Source organism: Drosophila arizonae, chromosome 5, assembly GCF_054131065.1.
Source record: "Drosophila arizonae isolate 15081-1271.41 chromosome 5, UAZ_ARI_1.0, whole genome shotgun sequence".
Classification (NCBI taxonomy): Eukaryota; Metazoa; Arthropoda; class Insecta; order Diptera; family Drosophilidae; genus Drosophila; species Drosophila arizonae.
The window spans coordinates 2,353,551-2,374,515 of NC_142925.1; the positions used below are offsets into that span (position 1 = coordinate 2,353,551).

A 20,965-nucleotide genomic window follows, 5' to 3' on the forward strand; every position below is an offset into this window, starting at 1 on the left:
GAGAGTGCGAGAGCTAGGCAGATAGGGTGAGAGGCACGCTTAATGGTCTGTGTGAAAGTCTCCAAAATTTACGAGCAGCCCTATGAGATATGGTTATGGCTGATGTGTTTATACTGTCAACTGGAACTGGGAACTGGCAGCTCGCTACTAAAACTGAAACTGAAACTGAAACTGAAGCAGGAGCAGAGGCAAAGGCAGTGGCAGAAACAGAAACTTTTGCACACACATAGACATTTCGGTAGATATTCATATGGCTTAAATGAATACCCCACATTGGGCGCCTATGCAAATAGCAGCAACTGTTATTCATATAGCCCAGGCCTAGCTGTGACTTTATTTATTTGCCAGACACACGAGAGAAAATGGCTTCTGTGTGTGTGTGTGTGTGTGTGTGTGTGTGTGTGTGTGTGTGTGTGTGTGTGTGTGTGTGTGTGTGTGTGTGTGTGTGTGTGTGTGTGTGTGTGTGTGTGTGTGTGAGCGTGGCCTGATTACAGTGCGCTCTGGCTACGTCTAACCGCCCCCACCGGATAAAAAGTTGAACTGTAGTCAGATTTTAATCAGTTTTGCTCTCATGAAACTCTGGGAAAACTCGGCAAATTCTGGCTACTAATTGGCTTAAAAACTTTGCGCCAGAGTCCGGCATTTAATTTGTTTTGTATCTGTTGCAAATGTCTTTATTTATTATGCTAATGTCAGTCATATATGTATGTGTGTGCGTGTGTCTCTGTGTGTGTGTATTGACATGTGTAGCAACATATATTTGATGTTTATGTTGGCTCACACGCACACAGTCAACGTTAAAGTTAATGTCAAATTTTTGACGTCGAGGCGCACCTTACTTCCGGTCGCGCTCGAGGGGTCACTTTTTCACTTTTGTCAATTGCTTCGCTTCATTTTGTATTCACTTTATATATGTGTATGTGGATGTATACCTGCACCTAACTAATTAGCGGGGCATTACAGACGAGGGATGATTTGTTTACATAATATGTGCATTATATTTGAAATAGGTTCATTAAAGATGACAATTTATATGAAAGCCTATTAATTATAATTATCTGTTATACATTTGAAAAAAAGAAAATAGCTGTGCTTTTATATTTAATAAGATTTTATATTTAATAATAATTTAATAAAAGACTTGAACATTATTTATGATTAAAAATATAATTATTTAAAATAAAAAAATATATATATTTAATTTTAAATACTTTTTAAATAATTATACTCTAAATGATATAAATAATTATTAAAAATAATTAATTACTTTATAAAAATTTAAAAATAGACAATATTGTTAGCTAAAATTATATATAATATTTATTTAAATTCAAATATATCATTTAGTAAATATTTAAATTTTGCTCGAGGAGTATAAACTCTTAAGGAAACTTTCTTGCGATAACTCACAGCCATACATTCTATTTGGTATTCTTTTAGTATTCATCAAAGAAAGTCTCAAGTTCGGAGTGCAGGTATTTTGTAAGTTGTTCAAGCTCTTTGCCTTTCGTTTGCATTCGTATGCCATTTGGCATTTTCATTGCTAATGCTCATATTTTTCAGCCAGGTCGCAGCACGTGCGTGAAAATTTGGCCACGGCAGACCCTTCGCCCGCCTCGCTCCCTTCCGGCCCGCTTCGCCCTTCCGACCGTGGCCTTTTGGGAGCCCCCATTATGATTGTTGTGGCAACCATAATTAAACGCCCAAAATGCTAGAAATTACAGTCTCGAATGGTGTTCTATGACGTTTCGTCTGCGCTTTATGTCGCGTGGGTCGTGCCTGCGCTGAGTTTCTAGTTTTGTTTCGCTTTGTAGAAATCGACGCGTAGATTGCATAATTACGTCTACGACACGGCGACGACACTGCGCTAGCCGTGACATTTTGTTTTGTTTTTGTGCTGAACTTTAACGATGGAAAGTGTAAGTGCGAAACGGTAAAACAAAAATCGAAAGGCAAACTCGTGACAGCAGAAAACACATAAAACTTGAAGCGAAAGGCAAGCGAGATATTCTTGAGCAACATATGAGGAAAAGGAAGTTTTGAAGAAGGCTGAAAAATGGAGCAGAGACTAGAAATTTCTATTAATATTTATGAATTGAAGTTTAAGCTAAATTAGTTCATGTGAAAAGAATTCCTACTTCAATAGAGAAAGGAGTCGAGATTAAGCCATCGAATCTTTGATTCTTAGGTCAAGTCTATTCAAGCATTTAATCTAATGTCTTAGCCGAACCACTGAGCACAATTTCGTAGGCATTTCTAGCATGCCTTTCATCTATATCCCCAACCAATTCACTGATTGATGAACTCCATACGCACAGAAAGTATTTTTGATCCAACCAAACTCAGCCAAAGCGAAAACTTTCCAAATGGAATTATAATATGTGAAGCAAGTCAGCCATGAAAATGATACAATATATTTGATGTTTACGCAGTATTCATTAATAATTTCTATGCAATCTAAATAGTGGTTTTAATCTTATCGGAGAAATGCTTTTTGGAGCCGTTGGCCCATTACAATTTCCATTACTCATGAGCTCGCTGCCATTGTGAAATGGCAAATGGCAAATAGCCATTGCACTGTTATTAATTGAATCAATGACAAAATGAAATGAAATGAAATTCAATGCGAGCACACACACACGCACACGCACATACACACACATTTTGATGGGCGACCTATTCCAAAATCGAGTTATCAGCCATGGCGCCATGTGGCGTATGCGCAACAATATTAACCATACGACCTCTAAGACTGAGCATTGTGCAAGCATTTGCCTGCAATGGCAAAGCCAAACGAATTGAAAGTATTTTCACAAAGAAAAACGAAGAAGAAGATGTACAAAATAAATATTATTAATAGCACAATATGCAATTGAATGTGAGTGTAATTAAATGCATGTGCAATAAAGGGGAGTGCGAATGAGGTCTTGGTCTTGGACCAACTTGACTTTTACTTGGTATGAATTACGAATGTGGAGAAAGATATCGAAAATCGTAAGTAAAATACACATAAAACGGGGAATACTTTAAAAAAATCTCTCAGATACCTGACTCATACTTGATAAGAGAGAGAGAGACAGAGTGAAATGCTACGTATAAGAACAAATACAGTCGGAGTTTATATTAGTTGAGAAATAACTCTAGGGGGGACTTTTTATTAATGTTAGCTATTTATGGTAAAAAAAAAAAAAATGATTTTTTGACTCTCTTAATAAGTTCCATTTAAAAAACCTTTTTTTTTTATTATATGATTTAAATATTTGATCGTGTTTAAACTCTTCATAATCCATCTATAGAAATATGTATTATCTTTTTTAGCTTTTTTATTTGTGTTTTTTATATTTTTGTATCGATAAGAAATCGTTTTTTAATGCATAATTTATCTATGGCTATAATATATGCCATAACAAATTTGTTTATTTCTTTTAAAACTGGTTTTTACAGATAAACAATTCATAAGTCATATATAGAGAAATGATCTCATGATTACTTAATAAGGAACAAAATATTTGAAGATTTTACAAAGTTGCTTTTTCTAGTAAATTTTTTAATTTTCCTAATTATTACGAAACATTTTCTAATTTTAATGATTTTGAAAGGCTTTCAACTTAATTATTGAGCTTGAGCCCATAATTATTTATTTATTTAAAAAAAATATATATATATTCAAAGACTTTAAAACTTTAATAAGAATTGAGCCCATAATTATTTATTTAGTTTTTTTTAAGTCATTAAAACTTAATTAATTTTTAAGCGCCTTATCAGTGCCTATATTTAGGTATTACCTATTTATATGAATAATTGCAGAATTCCCTTTAAGTATCCAATTATTTTTGAATAATTCCTCACTTCCTGTTTCCCATGAATCAGATATGAAATTCTATATAAAGAGAGATTCCGTTTTTACATTTTCCATGTACAAATTTTTGTCTATATTTGTTTGCGGAGTGACTCTGCCCCCAGTTCCAGAATGCAATGCCAGAAGCATTTACCAGGTTGTATTATGTTGTCGTTTTTTGTATTTTTTCTTTTTTTTTTTTGGTGCCTGATAAGAGCTTCGCATTTGACGTCTGCTATTGCCATTGCAATGAGCCGCTATCAGCAATTGATATCGGAAGCGGACAACGTTGCCAGCCAAGGCCTGATAAAGATGACGACGCTCGGGTTACACACAGGCGCCGCTGGGCGTCCAATAAAAATTTGTGGAATAGAGAGCAGGCCACGACTAGTCAAATACCCTGTAGTGACTAAGCCAAAGTTAATCTCGGCAAAAAATTATCTCTGGTGAAAATTAGTCTAGAGTGTAAAGCTTCCACAAATTGTATTTATATATATATATATATATATATATATATATATATATATATATATATATATATATATATATATATATATATATATATATATATATATATATATATATATATATATATATATATATTTTTTTTTTTTTTTTTTAATTTTAAAAACCTTTTCAAATTTTATTACTCTGCATACACACTTCGTAAAACGAACTGCCCTTTGAAACTTAGCTCGCTGCAGGGTATTACCGTGGACGATTGAGTGAGCAACAACAATATCAAATGATTGAGCAATTGACAAGTTCATTTGTGAACTGCGACACTTTTACGTTGGGCCTGCGTCCAGAAAAGCGAGAAAAGCGTCGCGCAACCAAATTTTCAATTTGTTTACGCAAACAAAAACAAAACTCTACATGTGCGTGTGTGTGTGTGTGTGTGTAGAGCAGCTGCTGTTGCTGATAGTGTTCTCAAATTAACATAGTGGCAGTCGTCAAAAAATAAAAAAAGAAGAGAAGAAAACGAGCCGATAATAATTATATGTAAATGAGTTTTTGTCGCCTGGCTGTCTTATCAGGTGGTCAACAACAGCTCATTAGAACTAGCTCCCCGCAGTCATTGAACTCTCTTCGAATTGGCGTCTCTCAATGCACTTACTTTTTTTTAGAAGCACAAATTCTGATGGTATTGAGCGAAGTGTATCGAAGCCGGCGAATGAAGACAAAACAAAACAGAACAAAAAAGCCGAAGACAGGCAGCAGGTGTGTTTGTTGTCTTCCTTTTTCTGTTTCTTCTTTTCGATATTTTTTGTTTGTTTTCTGTTTATTTATCGCTGTTGGTTGGTTAAATTCACGCAGCGGCAGCTGTCAACACACGCGACGCTGTTCGCAGTTTTAGAGCGGCTAAATTATCGCATAATTTGAATGCAGTTGCTGCTGCTGCCGACAAAATGCAGCGTTAAACTCACATACACATGCACCAGCACTCACACGCTCACACAACTTAGGCTAGACGACGACGTCGACGGCGACACACCAAATAACATCTGCACGCGGCGAAGACTCGATGGCAACTAATAGCAGCATATGCTATGCTGCTGTTATTCTGAACACAAGACTTAACAGAGCCGCAGAGAACGTCGACTCTCAGACACTGTTAACTGCGGCGAATTGAGCGCCGAACAGCTGGGCCTGCTGTTGTTGCCGGCTTTTTGCACGTCGCTCTTTTCGGTGGTTGCCCACACTGTATAAGAGTCATTGACGCGTGTATAAGACGGGCTGCAGGCACGCTTGGCGCTAGTTGTTGTTGTTAGTATAAGTGCTGAACTGTGCTTAGAATTTCAATAGAGTTGATTTAGTTAAGAGTTAAAAGTGGGAACATGTAAAGATTATCGGGCACAAAAAAAAAAAAAAATTTTTTAGATATACATACATATGTATGCATATATGGATGTATGTAGAGTATATAAATCGTATGGAAGAATTTCAAAGAAAGCTTAAAGTACTAACCTTTGTTTTACAACATTCTAGTGCTCAAATGATGATTTAAAGAGTCTTATACTTTAAAGTCTTTCTAGAAGTCAAACTGATTCTAATTCAATTAATTAAATAAAATAAAAAAATAACATGTTTCGTTATTTACGCTTCACGCTTAACGTTTAGGCTATAATCAAATGATGTAGTCAAAAAAAAAAAAAAAAAAAAAAAGAAAAAAAATGTATTCAAAATTCGAATACCCTTAAATAAAAGAACTTATAAAAAGGATACGCTCGAATGCGTCAGGACCTTTGCATTGTTGTTAACAATCCATCATTATCGCATAGACATCCGGGCGCAGGAAACGCAGCAGCAACAACAGCAGCAACAGCAGCTGCCGAAGGGGGCGGGCAGCGAGGCGGGTGGCGTGGTAACATTGCATTACAATTTGTGGCTGGCTCTTCGAGCGATTCCTTTTCTTCCTTTTTATTTTCGTGTAGTCCGCTTGGCCGTTAGTCTGCACACACACAAAGACACACACACTTTGGTACGTGGCGCACGTGTCTGGCAACTCTTGTTGGGGATTATATGGCGCACGGGTCGGTCGCAACGGCTAGCGATCCACAGGGCTCAAACAGCGAAACTGAAAGTGAGTCCCGTGGAAGTGTAAGCATATATATATTTGTATATGTATGTATGTATGTGTGCAGGATAGTAGCAATGGATGACAGGCCGACTGCAAGCCGTGAACTACGGTTAGGCTGGCAGCCAGCAAGGCACTCAGTCAGTTGGTCGTGGTTTTCAAAATATACCCGGACCACAGGCAGATGCGAGTTAGTTACATGACTTACAGCAGAGAGTTAGTTATGAAGCATGAAATCATTATTTATATAAAACATAGTCAAAGGACTCTTTATACCGACTATGAAGGTTTTTCTTCTTGCAACTTATAAATATTGTTTAATTAAGCTATACAAATAATCGATATTTATCGATTTTCATACAATTAGAATTCCATTCCTTTCCTTCACTCTTCTTTAACCAGTGCATTCAGCTTTACGATTGCATTTCACTCTTGCTACTCTCGCAACAGCCTAGTGCAGGTATTCCAATAGTCGTATACCCGTTGCCTTATGACCGACTCCCCTTTTTTACCAATTTGAAAGTTGCAATTTTCCATCTCTTTTTATGACCTTTTGGAGAAGAGTGCGAGAGTGAAAGAGAGAGAGAAAGGAGGTAGTGCAGAAGGGGACGATGCGGTTAACTTTCAGCCACGTCGGTTGTTGCGGTTTATGCAAATTAGCAAAGTTAACATTTACCAAATTGTTGACGCTACCAAAATTTCATTTGGGCCAAACTCTCAACCGGCAGAAAGGGAAGGGCAATACGAGAGAGTGAGACAGGGAGATGAAGAGAAGAAGAGTTGTAGCTGCAACACGGAAACGCAACTTGGTGGCAAAATCGAAATCAAAGTGCTTGCCCGCTTTTTGATCCGGCTATGTGTTAGAATACAACACCTAGAACTAGGTAGAGCTCCCCCATTGACATATCTATTTTCGACTAGCATTCGAGTTGACAAGCGGCCAAGTGATGGCATGCACCTGCAACAGCTCCATGACTCCATGCCACATGCGGCACTCCGCGTGCCTCACACAGCTATCTATCATAATTAGAATACGATTTGGAAGTTTGTGCGCGCCACAGATGCTGCAAATAGAGCGTCTAATAGCATTTCATTTAATTTCCGCTCTAGAGAAAGGGATACAATGGGGGCTTACGCATGCAGTCGTAAATCGTTAAAAAGGGTATATTAGATTGAGAAAATGTATGTAGGAGGCTACAAAATTGATATGATATCGAATATCAAAGATTGAGATCAAAGATTGAACATGGAAGTTAAATGATGAAAGGTGAAAAATATGAGATGGAAGATAAGAGATTAATGGAAAATGAGAGATGGAAAATGGAAGACAGAAGATGCAAGGTGGAAGATAGAATATAGGCAATAGAGAATTATTGATATATAGGTATGTATATGTATATATGTACATAGATATTGGATATCGAATGGTAGATATATGGATACATAGATAGATAGATAGAGAATAATTTCAGTTTATGAAACTCGCTTCCCGAAATATAAGCAACTCTTTCCTTTATGTAACAGTTCACTATCATCATCTTCCATGCAGATAACCCCACCAGGAGCACTCTTACTTTTACAACTCACCAAACTTGACATTTTGTGAAGAGCAGCCAACGTGGCGTATGCGCAATACATGAAACATCTAATTGCGCCCAGGCGAGTCGTTGCGACCGAAGGCGACAACTTCAAATGGAATAACTGAATGGAGCTGAACGGAGTGCGGCTGCATAATAAAATGTCAAATGCTCGACCTGTCGGCAGGTGAAAGCATAAACAGCAAACAACTACATTAACACTAACGATGTCCTGGCGCAAGCCCAGGACAATTGAAATGCCTTAGCCAGGACACAGAGAGGGGGAGAGAGAGAGAGAGAGAGAGAGAGAGCGAGCAAGAGGAAACTGCTGCAGCAAGCGAGAGGCATATGATAAACAGATGAACGGCTGCAGAAAAATGGTTGCAAATGCTTTATACTATTTTTGTTATTGTTGCGGCAATATCCTGCGAATCGGGGGAGAATGGGGTATGATAGGCATGAGGATAGAGCGTTGTAGATGTAAAAGTATAGAAAAAACTAAGATGATTTATCACCCTGGCTAAACACAGGGTAGTTGAAGGAAGAGATTCGGATTCTCTCTTCCAGTTACACACACAATACAGGGTATCCGTTGGTCTAAGCTTCCATATTGCGCGCAACTTGGTTTAGTTTTCTTATTTGGGAGTTTAGCGAACCCGAACTCCAGTCGGGAGTTTGTCTCGGAGTCGGCGTCGTCGTCGGAGTCGAAGACCCAGACAAACGCTTCCATACGCTTTCTTTGTGTCTGCCACAGTTCGCTTGTGCTACCCCCCGCGCCTTGGCCAGACAATGGGCAACGCTTGGATCCTGGCTCATGGCTTAGGAACGCATTCAAGAGGCTAATGCCCCTTTGGCCATTGGATCTGTTGGGCGACACACACACACACACACACAGAAACACACACGAGCATAAATACATAAAACATAATAATAATATAAAAGCAGTTGGCAATTTATGAATGCACCACAGAGCATTGCAATTAGCTCTCTGGATTCCTATATGTTCGTACGCTATAAACATGGATGGATCATAAACGTATTTGGCATGTGAGTTGTGTGTGTCGAAATTTGCATAAACTGCACATAAACTAAATTAACATACAATGAGGCACTTTGGCATTAACTGTAATTAAGTGTATCTACATGCCACATGCCACCTGCCACTCGCCACCTGCCCCTCCCTCTTCTCCTTGCGAGGTAATTAAATGCTCTTCAGTCGCATTGAAAAGTGCAGCTACAGCTGTTGCTGTTGCTGTGGCTGTTGTTGATGTTGATGTTGATGCCAAACCCGAACTCTCATACTTTGACTAACAAATAGGCACACTCATTAATTAGACACACACACATAGGTGTGAGGTGAGGTGTGTGTGTGTATGCCTTCCAGGCTGTCTTGCTTTAAAGAGTCTTCCGACCACCAAGTGAACTTGTGTCAGACCTAAACAATAGATTGCAGCTACACACAATTAGTTGGGATACCTTCACTCTGCAGTCGGAAAGGGTTATGATAAGCTAGGTGCTTATTAGATGTGAGAAAAGGAGGGAGAGTGAGAAACAAAAATCAAAGAGGTGCTGAAAACAGTATAATTATCTAAAGTAATTCAATGAAATGGGGAGAAAGGCAGAGTGAGATGAAATATTAGAAGGCAACGAGAGATTAACAAAGAAACACATTTTGAGATATCGACGGAATAGAGAGAGAGAGAGACATAGAGAGAGGCAGAGAGACTGACAGAAAGAGAGAGAGAGAAAGAGAGACAGAGAAAGACGGAGAATCGACGGATAGTGTGAAAGAAAGATAGAAATAATCTAATATTATGTGTAGAGAATTCTCAATGAAAAAGGGATAATGAGAGAGAGTGAGAGACCAAATCTAGAATCTAGAAATTGAGACTTCAAAAGAGAGAGAGAGAGAGAGAGAGAGAGAGAGAAAGTGCGAAAAATATTTAAAAGGAGAGACAAGACTTTGGATTTGGTTAACATAAACTGAGGAAAACATAGGCGGACAAAGACAGAAAAAGTCTTCTTAAAAAAGTAAACTGAGATACAGAAAATATAGATGAAAGCAGAAGAAGAAGGAAGATATTGAACGAGAAAAGTTGAGAGACTTGAAAACGGAGCAGATAAAACGAAAAGACAAACGTGCACTGAGAGTAAGAGCAAGAGGAGGGGAGCCAAAATAGAGAAATAGAAAATGAAAAATCTATTGTTTGCCCATATATCATTAAATATTTTAAATATTTTTCTTATGCAATGCCTTGCATTGAAAGCTCTCACTTCAAATGCCAATCATTGCACAACAATGCAGGTGCAGGTATCTTGAAGTCAGTCAGCAAGTCAAGGCAAAACTTTCCCACTTGTAAAGATGCAATCGAGTGAGTGAACGCAATGTAAGAGAAAGTAACGGTAAATAGCAGCTCTGTAATGCCTGAGAACAAGGCAAAAGTTTATCTTATGCATTCATTTATTCATGAAAGAAGAAACTGCGCACTTTCGACTCCAACTTCCGAGCGCCCAACTCCAGTTGATAATTTTTGAAGACGTAAATCCGAGACGTGGCACTCAACTAAATTAAATCCTTTCACGGCTTGGATTGTGATTTGAATACTTGCGGTGTTGTTTAGATTATGAATTCATTTATAATCATTTAGTTTGAGTTATGTACATTGAAACACACTCAAGCACAAATCCCATAATGAGCATATTCTATTAGGCCGGAGCTACCCTTAGCTTCAACTTACCCCTAAATATTTCATATTGTACATTCCATCCTGCTTGTTTGGGGGATGGAAATTAACAAAAAGCAAATCCTGGACACATGTTGCATTCAGTTGCGCCCTTCCAGCGTCGGGGGGGACGGGTAATGCTATGTTTTGACAAACCCCAAATCGGGCGAAAAACTGAACTGAACTGAACTGTTGAGGGATTCCTTTTGAAGATGACAACCATTTGCACCCGCAACCACCGTGTCGGTGACAACATTTATTTTGACAAGGACCTTCCCCCACTCCAGTTCCCCAGCTCGCTCCAACTGCAATTTGCCTCGAAAGGGTTTACCGGGAAGTGGTAAATGGGCGAGCGAGCACAACCCCAAAAGCTGAAGTGCCTGTCGTGGCGCTTTATTTACCATAATCGAGTTGATGCATTTTTTGACGCTGCGGTTTCGCATAATTGAAAATCGAATCAAATCGCGTGAAATTTAATCAACTTAAGGACTCAAGTTCAACTCCCCAGTGAGACGAGCAGCAGCAGCGGGAAAAGCAGCTCCAAGCCGGAAATCTAGAATTAGCCCAAATCCAAGTAATAAAATTGCGACTATTTGCTTTGAATTGAGTTACTAATGGGATAGAGTTGAGCCATGCATAGCCGCAAACAGGAAAACAAAAGGGAACGAAGGAGACTGAAGCAAGAAGTTGACGAATTTTGTATGCCCTATTTAAGGAAGGTCTAATGGCAGATAGATGATGCCTGGAGGGGTCTGTATAGCTCGATTTGAAAAGCCTTTGTAGAAGACTGTATGATATATTAAGTTAGAATAGAGCAACAGATCTCGACAAAAGAAAATATGTGAGAATAAATGAGGCTAGAGTGAGAACAGAGAAGTTATCTTAATATAGGGATTTTAATACCATCGAATGTTTAGAAAAGCTTTGCAACTAGGCAGCTTAGGGGTCAGCTATATCTAGTCTATATACATAAATATATATCTATACGTATTATACCTAATTTTCTTCAAATTGACTACTTTTATTAACTTTAAGAGCAAGAGAAAAACTAGCAGGGAAAACCCAAGCTAGTCCAGTCAAAAATATTCCTTAAGAATTAGAGAACAGCTAGCAACAAACACCAACTCATAGAGGGATAAATCAGATGGACATGAACATCTCCATATGCACTCGAAGCATAACTATGTGATCATATACCCATTAATACCTTTTACTCTCTATCTCTCTCACTCCCTCTCTCTCTCAGCTGACATATTTCATCAGAAAGAGTGTAATACCCCATGCAAGCGTATCAGAAACGACGGCACTAAGCCCACAATGTGAAGCGCTGCGTCGCTCCCCAATCAAATGCCTTTGAGCTCCTACTCGAGTCTCTGTCTCTCTCAACTCCAGTTGCAATTCCAATTCCAATCCCATTCCCAGTCCCGGTCCCGGTCCCAGTCCCAACTCTCATTCCCTGGTCCAGTTGGCATTGCCATTAGTTGTGCATTTGCGTGTTTGCTGAGGCTACTAAATAAGCACCCGGCGGATGTGTAATGTCCGCTGTACCAAATGGACACGACAACGACGACACCGACGAGGATGACGATGATGATGATGATGATGATGATGATGATGTTGATGACGTTGTCTGTCCATGTCAGGAAATTAAGCCCTGTAAGCGGATTTCAACATGTATGCCACACCGTTCAGCTACTTAGAAACTGGAGTTATGTTCACTTTCATTCAATCGATGGTCATTTATTTGATATACGAGCATATAAGGCAACTGTAATCCCCTACTGGCCGCTCTGCTCACTTACTGGAGCGCCTGCGATTGTTGCCAAAGATGCGCAGGTGTTTGCTGCGCGACAGCTCACGCGCCTCCCTCTGGCTCAGCTCGTACAGTTCCGCCTCCAGCTCACGTATGTAGGCGGCCATGGCAGCCGGTGAGAGACGAGTTAACTCTATTTGGAAGATATATATATATATATGTAGTTGATATTGATTGCGTTTGCAGTTCATTTACCCATTCGCTTTTGTTCGTCTTCCTTTTGGGTGCGCGCATTGCTGCTGCTGTTGGCCGCCTCCTGCTCGTTCCGGATGGCCATTTCGGCGATTATGGAGCTAACACTTTTGCGTCCACGTGGGCTCTCCTCTATATCCTCTATGTCCACATCCTCGTCGGTGTCCTCGTTGGATGAGCCCGAGCCAGCATCTGCCTCCTGTTCTGCTTTGTCGTGATCCATGTTTTTTTTTTTTTAATTTTTTCTCTTTTACACTTTTGCAGAAATCTTTTTTAGTTAATTCATGTGAGATGACAAATGCTATTATGACACAGACTCAATTGTCATAGTTGTCAGTGTTGTAAAGTTGATTTAGTTTGAGTGAGCTAGGATTACTTACGTGAGTGACTCAAAGCTTGGATAGAACTCAAGTGGTTTGGACTTGTCAACCAATTTTCATTTATGCTCGTTACTTTCTCCTTCAATATATATTTTATGTTTCTATAGATAAACTTTGATATATTCTAAGACGTATATTATTTAACATAAATTCAGTCCCTCATATGCAGCTTTTATAGCTCTCATAAACCCACCCAAAACTTTGCAGCACGCTTTTTGGGCTATTTGCGCAGTTGAATCTTTCAGGGTTTAACCCTCCAGCTGTATCCGTGGCGCACATTAGCTATCTGGCGAGGCCATTAACTTTTATAAAGCCAGTCAAAAAGAGCAGAGCCCAGTCCCAGCCCCGACTACCGGAGAAACCCTAAACATTAACTTCAATTTGTTGCCGCATAAAGCCAAAATGGAAAATTTCAAATGCGTATTTTCCGCTAAACACAAAGGAAGACCCCAAATGCCCCCGTGCTATGCCCAGACCAAAATTGTTTGGCTAATGAGCTGCACAAAATTAATTGTTGCAATGAAATCACGTGCCCGAAAAGAGCTGCCAAAAATATCCCAGCAAGGTTGGAAAGTTTGCAAGATATATACGCACCTATCTATGGTATATGGGGAGTTGAGAGAGTATTTCGCAGTTTATGCAAATTATGTTTTAGTTGTCGCTGCCGGGGGTTGCACAGCTGAGCAAGCAGAAGCCACAGCAAAGCGAAGCGACGCTCGCCAGCTATTAGAAAACGTTTCCACAAGGACTCGAACTCGACTGGTAAACAATCCATCATTAACACATGCAAAGCACCCTGTGACCCCAGCAGCTACGACTCCCCCACAAGTCTCTAGCTGCTAGGTGTGTGGGTGTTGCACGTGTCTGTTTGCATTGCGGGCAGCTTAGACGACAAGCAGACGACAAATAATAAGTATGAGAGCGATTACTGGGAGTGATTGACTGCGAGATACCCTTGAGGACTTGTTGGCTTGAGGTAGGTTAATTTGCTGTTGTTGCTGTTATTCCTTGAAGAAATTCATAAATTTATATACCAGGAACTAGAGCTTCTGCTTTTAACTCTATCAAATTTCTAAGCTGTTTGTAGGCTAATCAAAAACAGCAATAATATTATAGTTTATATGGGATATAAGTTACATAGTAGATTTCTGACTTCTAGCTCAGATATTTTCTCTTTAAATTTGTATGTAGCTTATGAAGCTTGAGTAGGGTTATCAAAAAACTGAAATTATTTTAGGTGTTATATAAGATACATTAAGCCACGTACCAACTTTGTAGCGCTTAGCTCCAATGGTTCTTGAGATATCGAATAATTAAAAGCACATTTTTATAAATTGATGAAGTTTTTTGAAAAAAAAAATAAATTTATTAATATTTTGTATCTCATAGACTTTCAAAATACAAGGGCTTATATTAATACAGATCGATGATACATCAACTCAAATTGAACTTTTATAAATATTAAAAAAACGCAGGAATATTTTGATGTTGTATTTCAGATCTATGCAATTTATATACTCAATTCAAATATAAAGTATTTTATTCCTCTAGCTCGACAGAGAGTTCATATAGTTATATATTGAGAGATCATTTACATTTTATAAACAGCCATCGCTCATATATAGTTCACTCAATAGCTTACAAATGATTTTCGAGTAGTGATCCTTCCTGACTTCAATTTCCACAACAATCTACCCGTTTATTGACAGACCCTGGGTATAAACCTGTGCCGAATGTGTGTCGTGCGCGGGACAAAGGACGCGTGCTTATTGTGAATGTATAGCCATTGTTGCTGCTGTTGTTGGTCGCCCTGTTTGCTGTTGCTGTTGCTGTTGCTGCTGCTGCTGCTTTATGGCCACTGAGAAAAAGTTGTGGCAAAAGTATCGCTTTTTACTTTTACTTGCGGCTCATGCAAATTGCACAAGTTAAATTTTGAAAATGTCAGCTGCTGCCCTCTCCCTTACTCGCTCACTCTTTCCAGCTGTCTCTACGTAGTATGCCTTCCCCTCTCTATAATATCCCCATTTTACCCCTGCTCGGCGTCTAAATGATGGCTCATGTTATGCGCCTAACTGCTGTCCAAAATCGCTCCCCTGGGGTTCTAAGTACTAGCTATACTGCTGTGTGCTTTACGAGTGCTTGTGCACTGCGCGAAAACTGTATTGATTGAGAAATATGAATAATATATGGGGTAACCATAGCCAGCTGACCTCGAAAGTGAACCTGCGGCCATTGTATTAGATTGTAATTGAATGATGTAAGCCCATCCATTAGACTATAGTCCAGCTATGCATGAGTTTGTGGATCTATACTTGATTCCTTTAGGGAGGTGGCCTGTCATGAATTATATACCAAATCTCTCACAGTTTGTTTGCAGCTAAGGCATTTCTCTTCTTTTCTCCCTGTTCCTCGGTTATTTCTTTAAGAAGAAAATCTTTATTCAATGTCATTTTTAGCTGCAGTCCAGGGTATATATTAGTCTAAGCTTTACTCTCTCCTCTTTTACTCATATGAGTTCTATATAATATTTCCTTAAAGAAACTTTCATTCCTCCTCTATTTTACTCCTTCGCTTACTCCTTTTGCAGTTTTCAACACGTTTCGCTCAGTGTACAACGACACTGAGTGTGTAACATGTTCGCATTACACTGCAGTTTATTTGCCAGGATTTCCATGTTATCATCGTGCGGCACGTGTCGCCGCTGGAGCTGCTGTTGCTGTTGGCCCTGATTTTGGCTCGCTTTTAAATGGCTGCTGTCATGACCCGGCAGAAGCGAGAAGCCCAAACAAAGGCGGCGGCGAATGGAAGCGCGGCACTCAGTCAACATGTCGTCGTAGCCAGTTGCCACTGTAGCGGGTTGAACAACCTAAACAACAACTGTCCAAACAAGCGCAACGAGCCGAGCCAAAACATAACTAAACAGCCGAGCAGCCAAAACAAATGCCGGCCAACTCTCTGGCCCAGGACATTGTCCCAAATATGAAGGACCCTAGCAAATGAACTGCATTTGTGCGTGGGGCCGTGACTCCAGCAGCAGCTGCTGCTGCCTTGCCAGCTCCTACTGCTCCTCCAGCTTCAACTGCTCATATAGCTGGCTCTTGTTCCTTTTGCTGATGTGCCAGGTTCCATTCCTCGAATTCCAACCTGTTCCTGCTCTCACTTCGGGTGACCGTTCCTACAGCTGCTTTGCCGGTACTAGGTCCAAGCTTCTTCTCTTCCTTCTATTAATGTTATGCATACTCCTGCTCTTCAAAATTCCTGCCTATTTTTACTCCTCCTAGCTCTCTCCATCTCCTCCATCCATACTGCAGCTGCTGGTATGTCAACTGCTGATCCCACTCCTCCTGCTACGTCCAGCAGCTACTCCTTCTCCAGTTTTTCCTGGTCCAACTGCTCCTTCCACTCTTGCTCCTGCACCTACTCTTCGATATGCATAATGACCTCCAGCACAGCGGCTGTTATGCATCCTCCCTCTCACACTGCACCTACACCTCCTCCTCTTCGAGCTGCATAATGACTTCCATTGGATGGCTGCAGCCCTAATTGCCAATTACCAAGTCTCCCACTTAATTTTCAAACCATTTCATTCAATTTTCATGAAATTCCATTCGATTTTCATCCAATTTAAAGTCTGTTCAGAGAGTTTACGCATTATATTTATGCATATACCTATATTATATACCTGATCATAATTACGAAAAGAGTTGCTAGAGAGAGAGAGGGTGGTTTCTCTCTCTAACTTTTGCTATGTCTGTGTTCAGTCTCTGTTTATGAAACGCTTTCTTCGCTCTTTCAGTCTCTGACTGTCGCTGTCTCTCTCTCTCTCTCTCGCTCTTTCATTCTACATATTTCTCTCCATCACCATCTCTCTCTCTAATGCTTTATGTTTTCATCTGTCTCTATGTTTCTGTTTCTCCTGTCTTCCAGGCTTTCTCTTTCACTTACTCTCATCCACTCTCTCTCTCTCTTTGTCGCAATCTCTCTCTCTCTCTCTCTCTGGCTTTTACTTTATTTCGCCGTCTCTTTTCGTTTCTGTTTCATCCTATTATCCGCTTCGACTGTCTCTCGTCTTCACCTCTTTCTCTCTCGCTATTCATTTTATTGTCTCTTTCTGCTTCTCTCTCTTCGTCTCTCACTGCCCTTCTACACCTCCTCTCTTTCTCCTTCTTCTATACACTTCAGCTAGGGTATTTCATAGTCAGCTCTACCCCCTTTAGTTAACTGTTCTCGCTGCTTGTTATCATCTGAAGCCAACTACCGGCTAACAATTTTAATTAATACCAATTTTATGTACCTAGTTGTTGTTGTCATTGTTGTTGTTGTTGTTCCTGTTGCTGTTTGCACATGCAAATTGCGCATTTAATTGGATTAACGCACATTTCCGATATTCACTGTACGCCTCACATCCCGCTCCCCGTTCCCCCTCTACCTAGTCTCTGGCCGTGGCCAATTCATCATCGGGGTCTGCGTTTATTTATGTTTGCGTTTTTAATTATGTCGCATTGGCCGAGCGCTGAGCCAACTGAGCCAACTAAGTTTGGAAGTGTGCCATGTCTGTGTGGCAAGCAGCACGCAGCGTGCAGCATGAGGCTTGCAGCATGTTGCATGTGTGGCATGAAGCTACGGATGTGCGGCTCGTTGCAGCTGCAGCGAGTAATTCACAAAAATAACACGAAAATAAATAAAATAAAAAAATAATAACAAACTCAACTTTGATTTACAGCTTTTACTTTTGAGTTGCACTCGAAGCCAAAAAACAAGCCCATTCGTAATTGATACCTCAGCACAGGCATTACGACTGCCCTGTTTGATTACACTTTAAGTATATATATAAATGTATGTATGTATATTTATATACATTTCTGATTGCATTGCAACGCCTTAACGGTTCAATAATCAGTCAGTCAATCGACTCGATTGCCAATTGTTGCTGGCTTCATGCAAAGGTGAAAGTCTCTCTCTCTCGCTCTACCCATCTCACTCCCTCTCCCTCTCTCTCTCTCTCTCGCTCTACCCATCGCACTCCCTCTCTATCTCTCTTTCTGTCTGTAAGCCTTCTCGATCCCTTTTGGCTGTGTAGGCGCAAAGAATGCGCCTGCAGCAATGCAAGAAAATAATACAACAAAAAAGAAGAAGAAGAAGAAGCAGTAAATGACAACGTCATAATACATAATCCTCCACGCTGACATCAAAATGTCAATCAGACGGCATTTGGCTTGCAGCACGTTCAACTCGACCTACAGCAAAGGGGTATGATGAGTCAGGCAACAAATCCCTAATAATTACGTTATATAATAGTCGCTAATTAGGGTTACATTAGATGATTAGTGAGGGGAGTTACCTCACTAATTATCTAATTAAACTTGTTTTGTTGCAATCAGAATCATTGCATTCTGTTAAGCCTGTTAGCTAAAAGCTCATTGAAAATTATTTTTTGTATTTTTATTATTTTAATATTTTTGTATATTTTATTTTATAATTTTTTCTTAAATTTATTTCCTTCTATATATTTCATATATTCAAGCTCTCACTCTTATATATTTTTACCAAAAGCTTCAACTTCTATAGGGTATCTGTGTGGTCTGTCAATCTTCACCGTTACATTTTCATTTGCTTCTGCTTATGTGCAAACGTAAACACAAATACGCATTGTTCAACATTTTGTGTGTGTGCCAAAAGCAAAAATTGATTGTTGTTTATGCTGGAAACCAATGCAAATCTCGACTTTATTTTCATCTGTTTGGCTTATATGCTTTCATGCGAGAAATGCCTGGGGAATTGGGTTGACGACTCTCTAAATGCAACCAAATGTGTGTTAAATGAGGCAGTCTGCATCACTGTTGACACATCCATGGAGTTAATAAAAAAGAGGACATAAATCAAGAATCAGCAGAAAATATTTTTCTTTTTAATGTGGGACAGGCACTTTCTTAACTAGGAATATTATTTTTGTATTACCTATTTGTTATCTGTTCATAGTAATATATGTATATTTTAAGGCTTTAAACATAACTCTTAACAACATACTGTATATTATGTCTTAAATACTTATAAAGTATAAAGATTTGCTTCAACTTTAAAGTTCTCATACTGCAACCACTTAAAATGAAATCCTGTAAAGGCTCAAACTATGTGCGGTCTATAAATTACCTTGGGATTCGTCTCTTGGCTCTTTGGCTCTTTGGGGTACCTAACTGAATAAACTATTTTGAGAAGTTAATTAGATGCCCAAGCTGTACAACCTTTATATACATTAGCCTTGTGTAACCACCTCATGTACTTGAGATTCGAACCTCTTTTGCACTATCTTATCCGTATTAATTAAAGACTTAAAGGACCACCCGCTTAGCCTTCTCTGTTAATTGAGCTTGCCCTCTGTAGTTCAGCCTGTTGCTCTTTAAAACTGAAAGTCAATTGTGCTGAAAGTCCTGTAAGCATAACCTGCACCTATTTGTGGGGCCAGCTATTTGTTTTTTGTTGCTTTGTTGTTGTTGTTGGCCTGGCCGCACCACATCACATGTCAGGCGACATTTAATTTTGTGCTCGCCGTTGACAATTCATAATACATGCTTATAATTATCCTGCACCCTTTGCAGGCTCACTCATTCAGCCAGTTTTGCACCACCACCACCATCGACAGCACCGCCGGCACCACCAGCACCGCCAGCCGCTTTATGTCAGCTCGGGAAATTTACGGTCACCTTTTTGTGTTATTAATTGCCCACGGACACGAACCTGAAGCGAGCTCCTGTGCCTTGTCCTTGGTGGGTTTAATGCTTGTCGTCGCCGAATGCAAATCATAACCGAGAGCCAAACGTAGAGGTTGACTACGAGATACCTGAACCACAATGAGTGGGAAGAAATTGAAGAGAGGGCGGAAGCAAAAGAGATGAGATGAGAGATGTTTAGAGTAGTAAACAGCAGTAAATTAGATCAAGAATTTGTGCAATGATATCATAAATGAAGAGTGAAGAGTGAAGAATGTAGAATAATGCAGTAGAAAAGAAAAAGTCTTACACTTATGCTATTTATAATCCTGACTAAGAGTAACTACAAATATTTTCATTCTTTCTTTCAGATAAAAGGAGCATCAAGTAAGAATCAAGGTAAGCTATAATCGCATATATTTTATATTATATATTATTTTATATATTTACTTTTCAAGTCTACAAATCAACTTCAATCCTTAACACTTATTTTCCCCATAGGCCAAGCATACCTTTCAGCTCCTTGCTTGGTACGGGTATTGCCATAGCATAAATATTAAAAGCCTAATTAATTTAAGCCGGCATTCCAGTTTATTGTATTTATTACATTTCGTTGCCAATAATTATTTTAGGGCAAACGCAGCGGCAGGTGTGAAATATTCGCTCGACTTTCCATCAGAGCTCGCCACAGCTGTACAGCTGCTGCTCGCATTAGCTATCTGTCTCGCTCTCTTTAACTTTTTTCATGTCATTTAACATGCAATAAAATTGTTAAAATAATTAAAGTAAATTTAACAAGGATTGCAGTGCATCATCAGCCGCAGGAGCAGCAAGCGGAGCAGGAATCGCCGCAGCTGGCAACATGTTTAACAACAATTTGGCCAACTAAATGCCACAGGACATGTTCCGTAGACATTGTCCTGGCTCCTTGCTGCAATTAGCACGTCTCCATTCCACTTTAAATTGTCAAAGCGAAATAATGTCGTAGTGCTGCCTGCTCTGAACGATGTCTGGGCTTCATTTGCGGGCAATTGCCACGTTTGTGCACCTGGACAAATGATTGATGATGCGGATAGTTATCTGCTTGATATATGTATATGCATTATATGTATAGCTATATATGGATAGATATTTTATTCTTGTGCTTAAAGCAGGAG

At 39.5% G+C, this 20,965-nt stretch overlaps 2 protein-coding genes and 1 long non-coding RNA gene across 6 annotated transcripts in view; 1 reads left to right on the top strand and 2 right to left on the bottom strand.

The window, feature by feature from the left end:
• Positions 1 to 5,388, bottom strand: part of LOC108616354 (uncharacterized) — a 67,095-nt gene extending 61,707 nt beyond the window's left edge. For all 4 annotated transcript variants that reach the window (XM_018011496.2, XM_018011494.2, XM_018011495.2 and 1 more), the window contains exon 1: positions 4,956 to 5,388. The gene's annotated coding sequence lies outside the window, so the exon portion shown is untranslated. The remainder of the gene's footprint in view (positions 1 to 4,955) is intronic.
• The window catches only part of LOC149268367 (uncharacterized), a 41,160-nt gene extending 20,989 nt beyond the window's left edge, over positions 1 to 20,171 (top strand). Inside the window, exon 3 of the long non-coding RNA XR_016270420.1 lies at positions 19,698 to 20,171. This is a non-coding gene — a long non-coding RNA (uncharacterized LOC149268367). The remainder of the gene's footprint in view (positions 1 to 19,697) is intronic.
• Positions 12,426 to 13,850, bottom strand: wuc (Wake-up-call). Its single transcript, XM_018011516.2, has 2 exons — positions 12,725 to 13,850; positions 12,426 to 12,662 (listed from the first exon to the last, which is right to left on the bottom strand). The coding sequence occupies exons 1-2, from the start codon at positions 12,942 to 12,944 to the stop codon at positions 12,511 to 12,513; spliced, it is 372 nt and encodes a 123-aa protein (XP_017867005.1). The 5' UTR covers positions 12,945 to 13,850; the 3' UTR covers positions 12,426 to 12,510.
• Positions 20,172 to 20,965: the final 794 nt, after the last annotated feature.

Bases quoted from the DNA above. Each gene is read 5' to 3' on its own strand.
- wuc (XM_018011516.2), bottom strand. From the start codon at position 12,944: ATGGATCACGACAAAGCAGAACAGGAGGCAGATGCTGGCTCGGGCTCA. The intron at 12,663-12,724 runs GTAAATGAACTG...TCTTCCAAATAG, and splicing joins AGACGAACAAAAGCGAATGG to AGTTAACTCGTCTCTCACCG.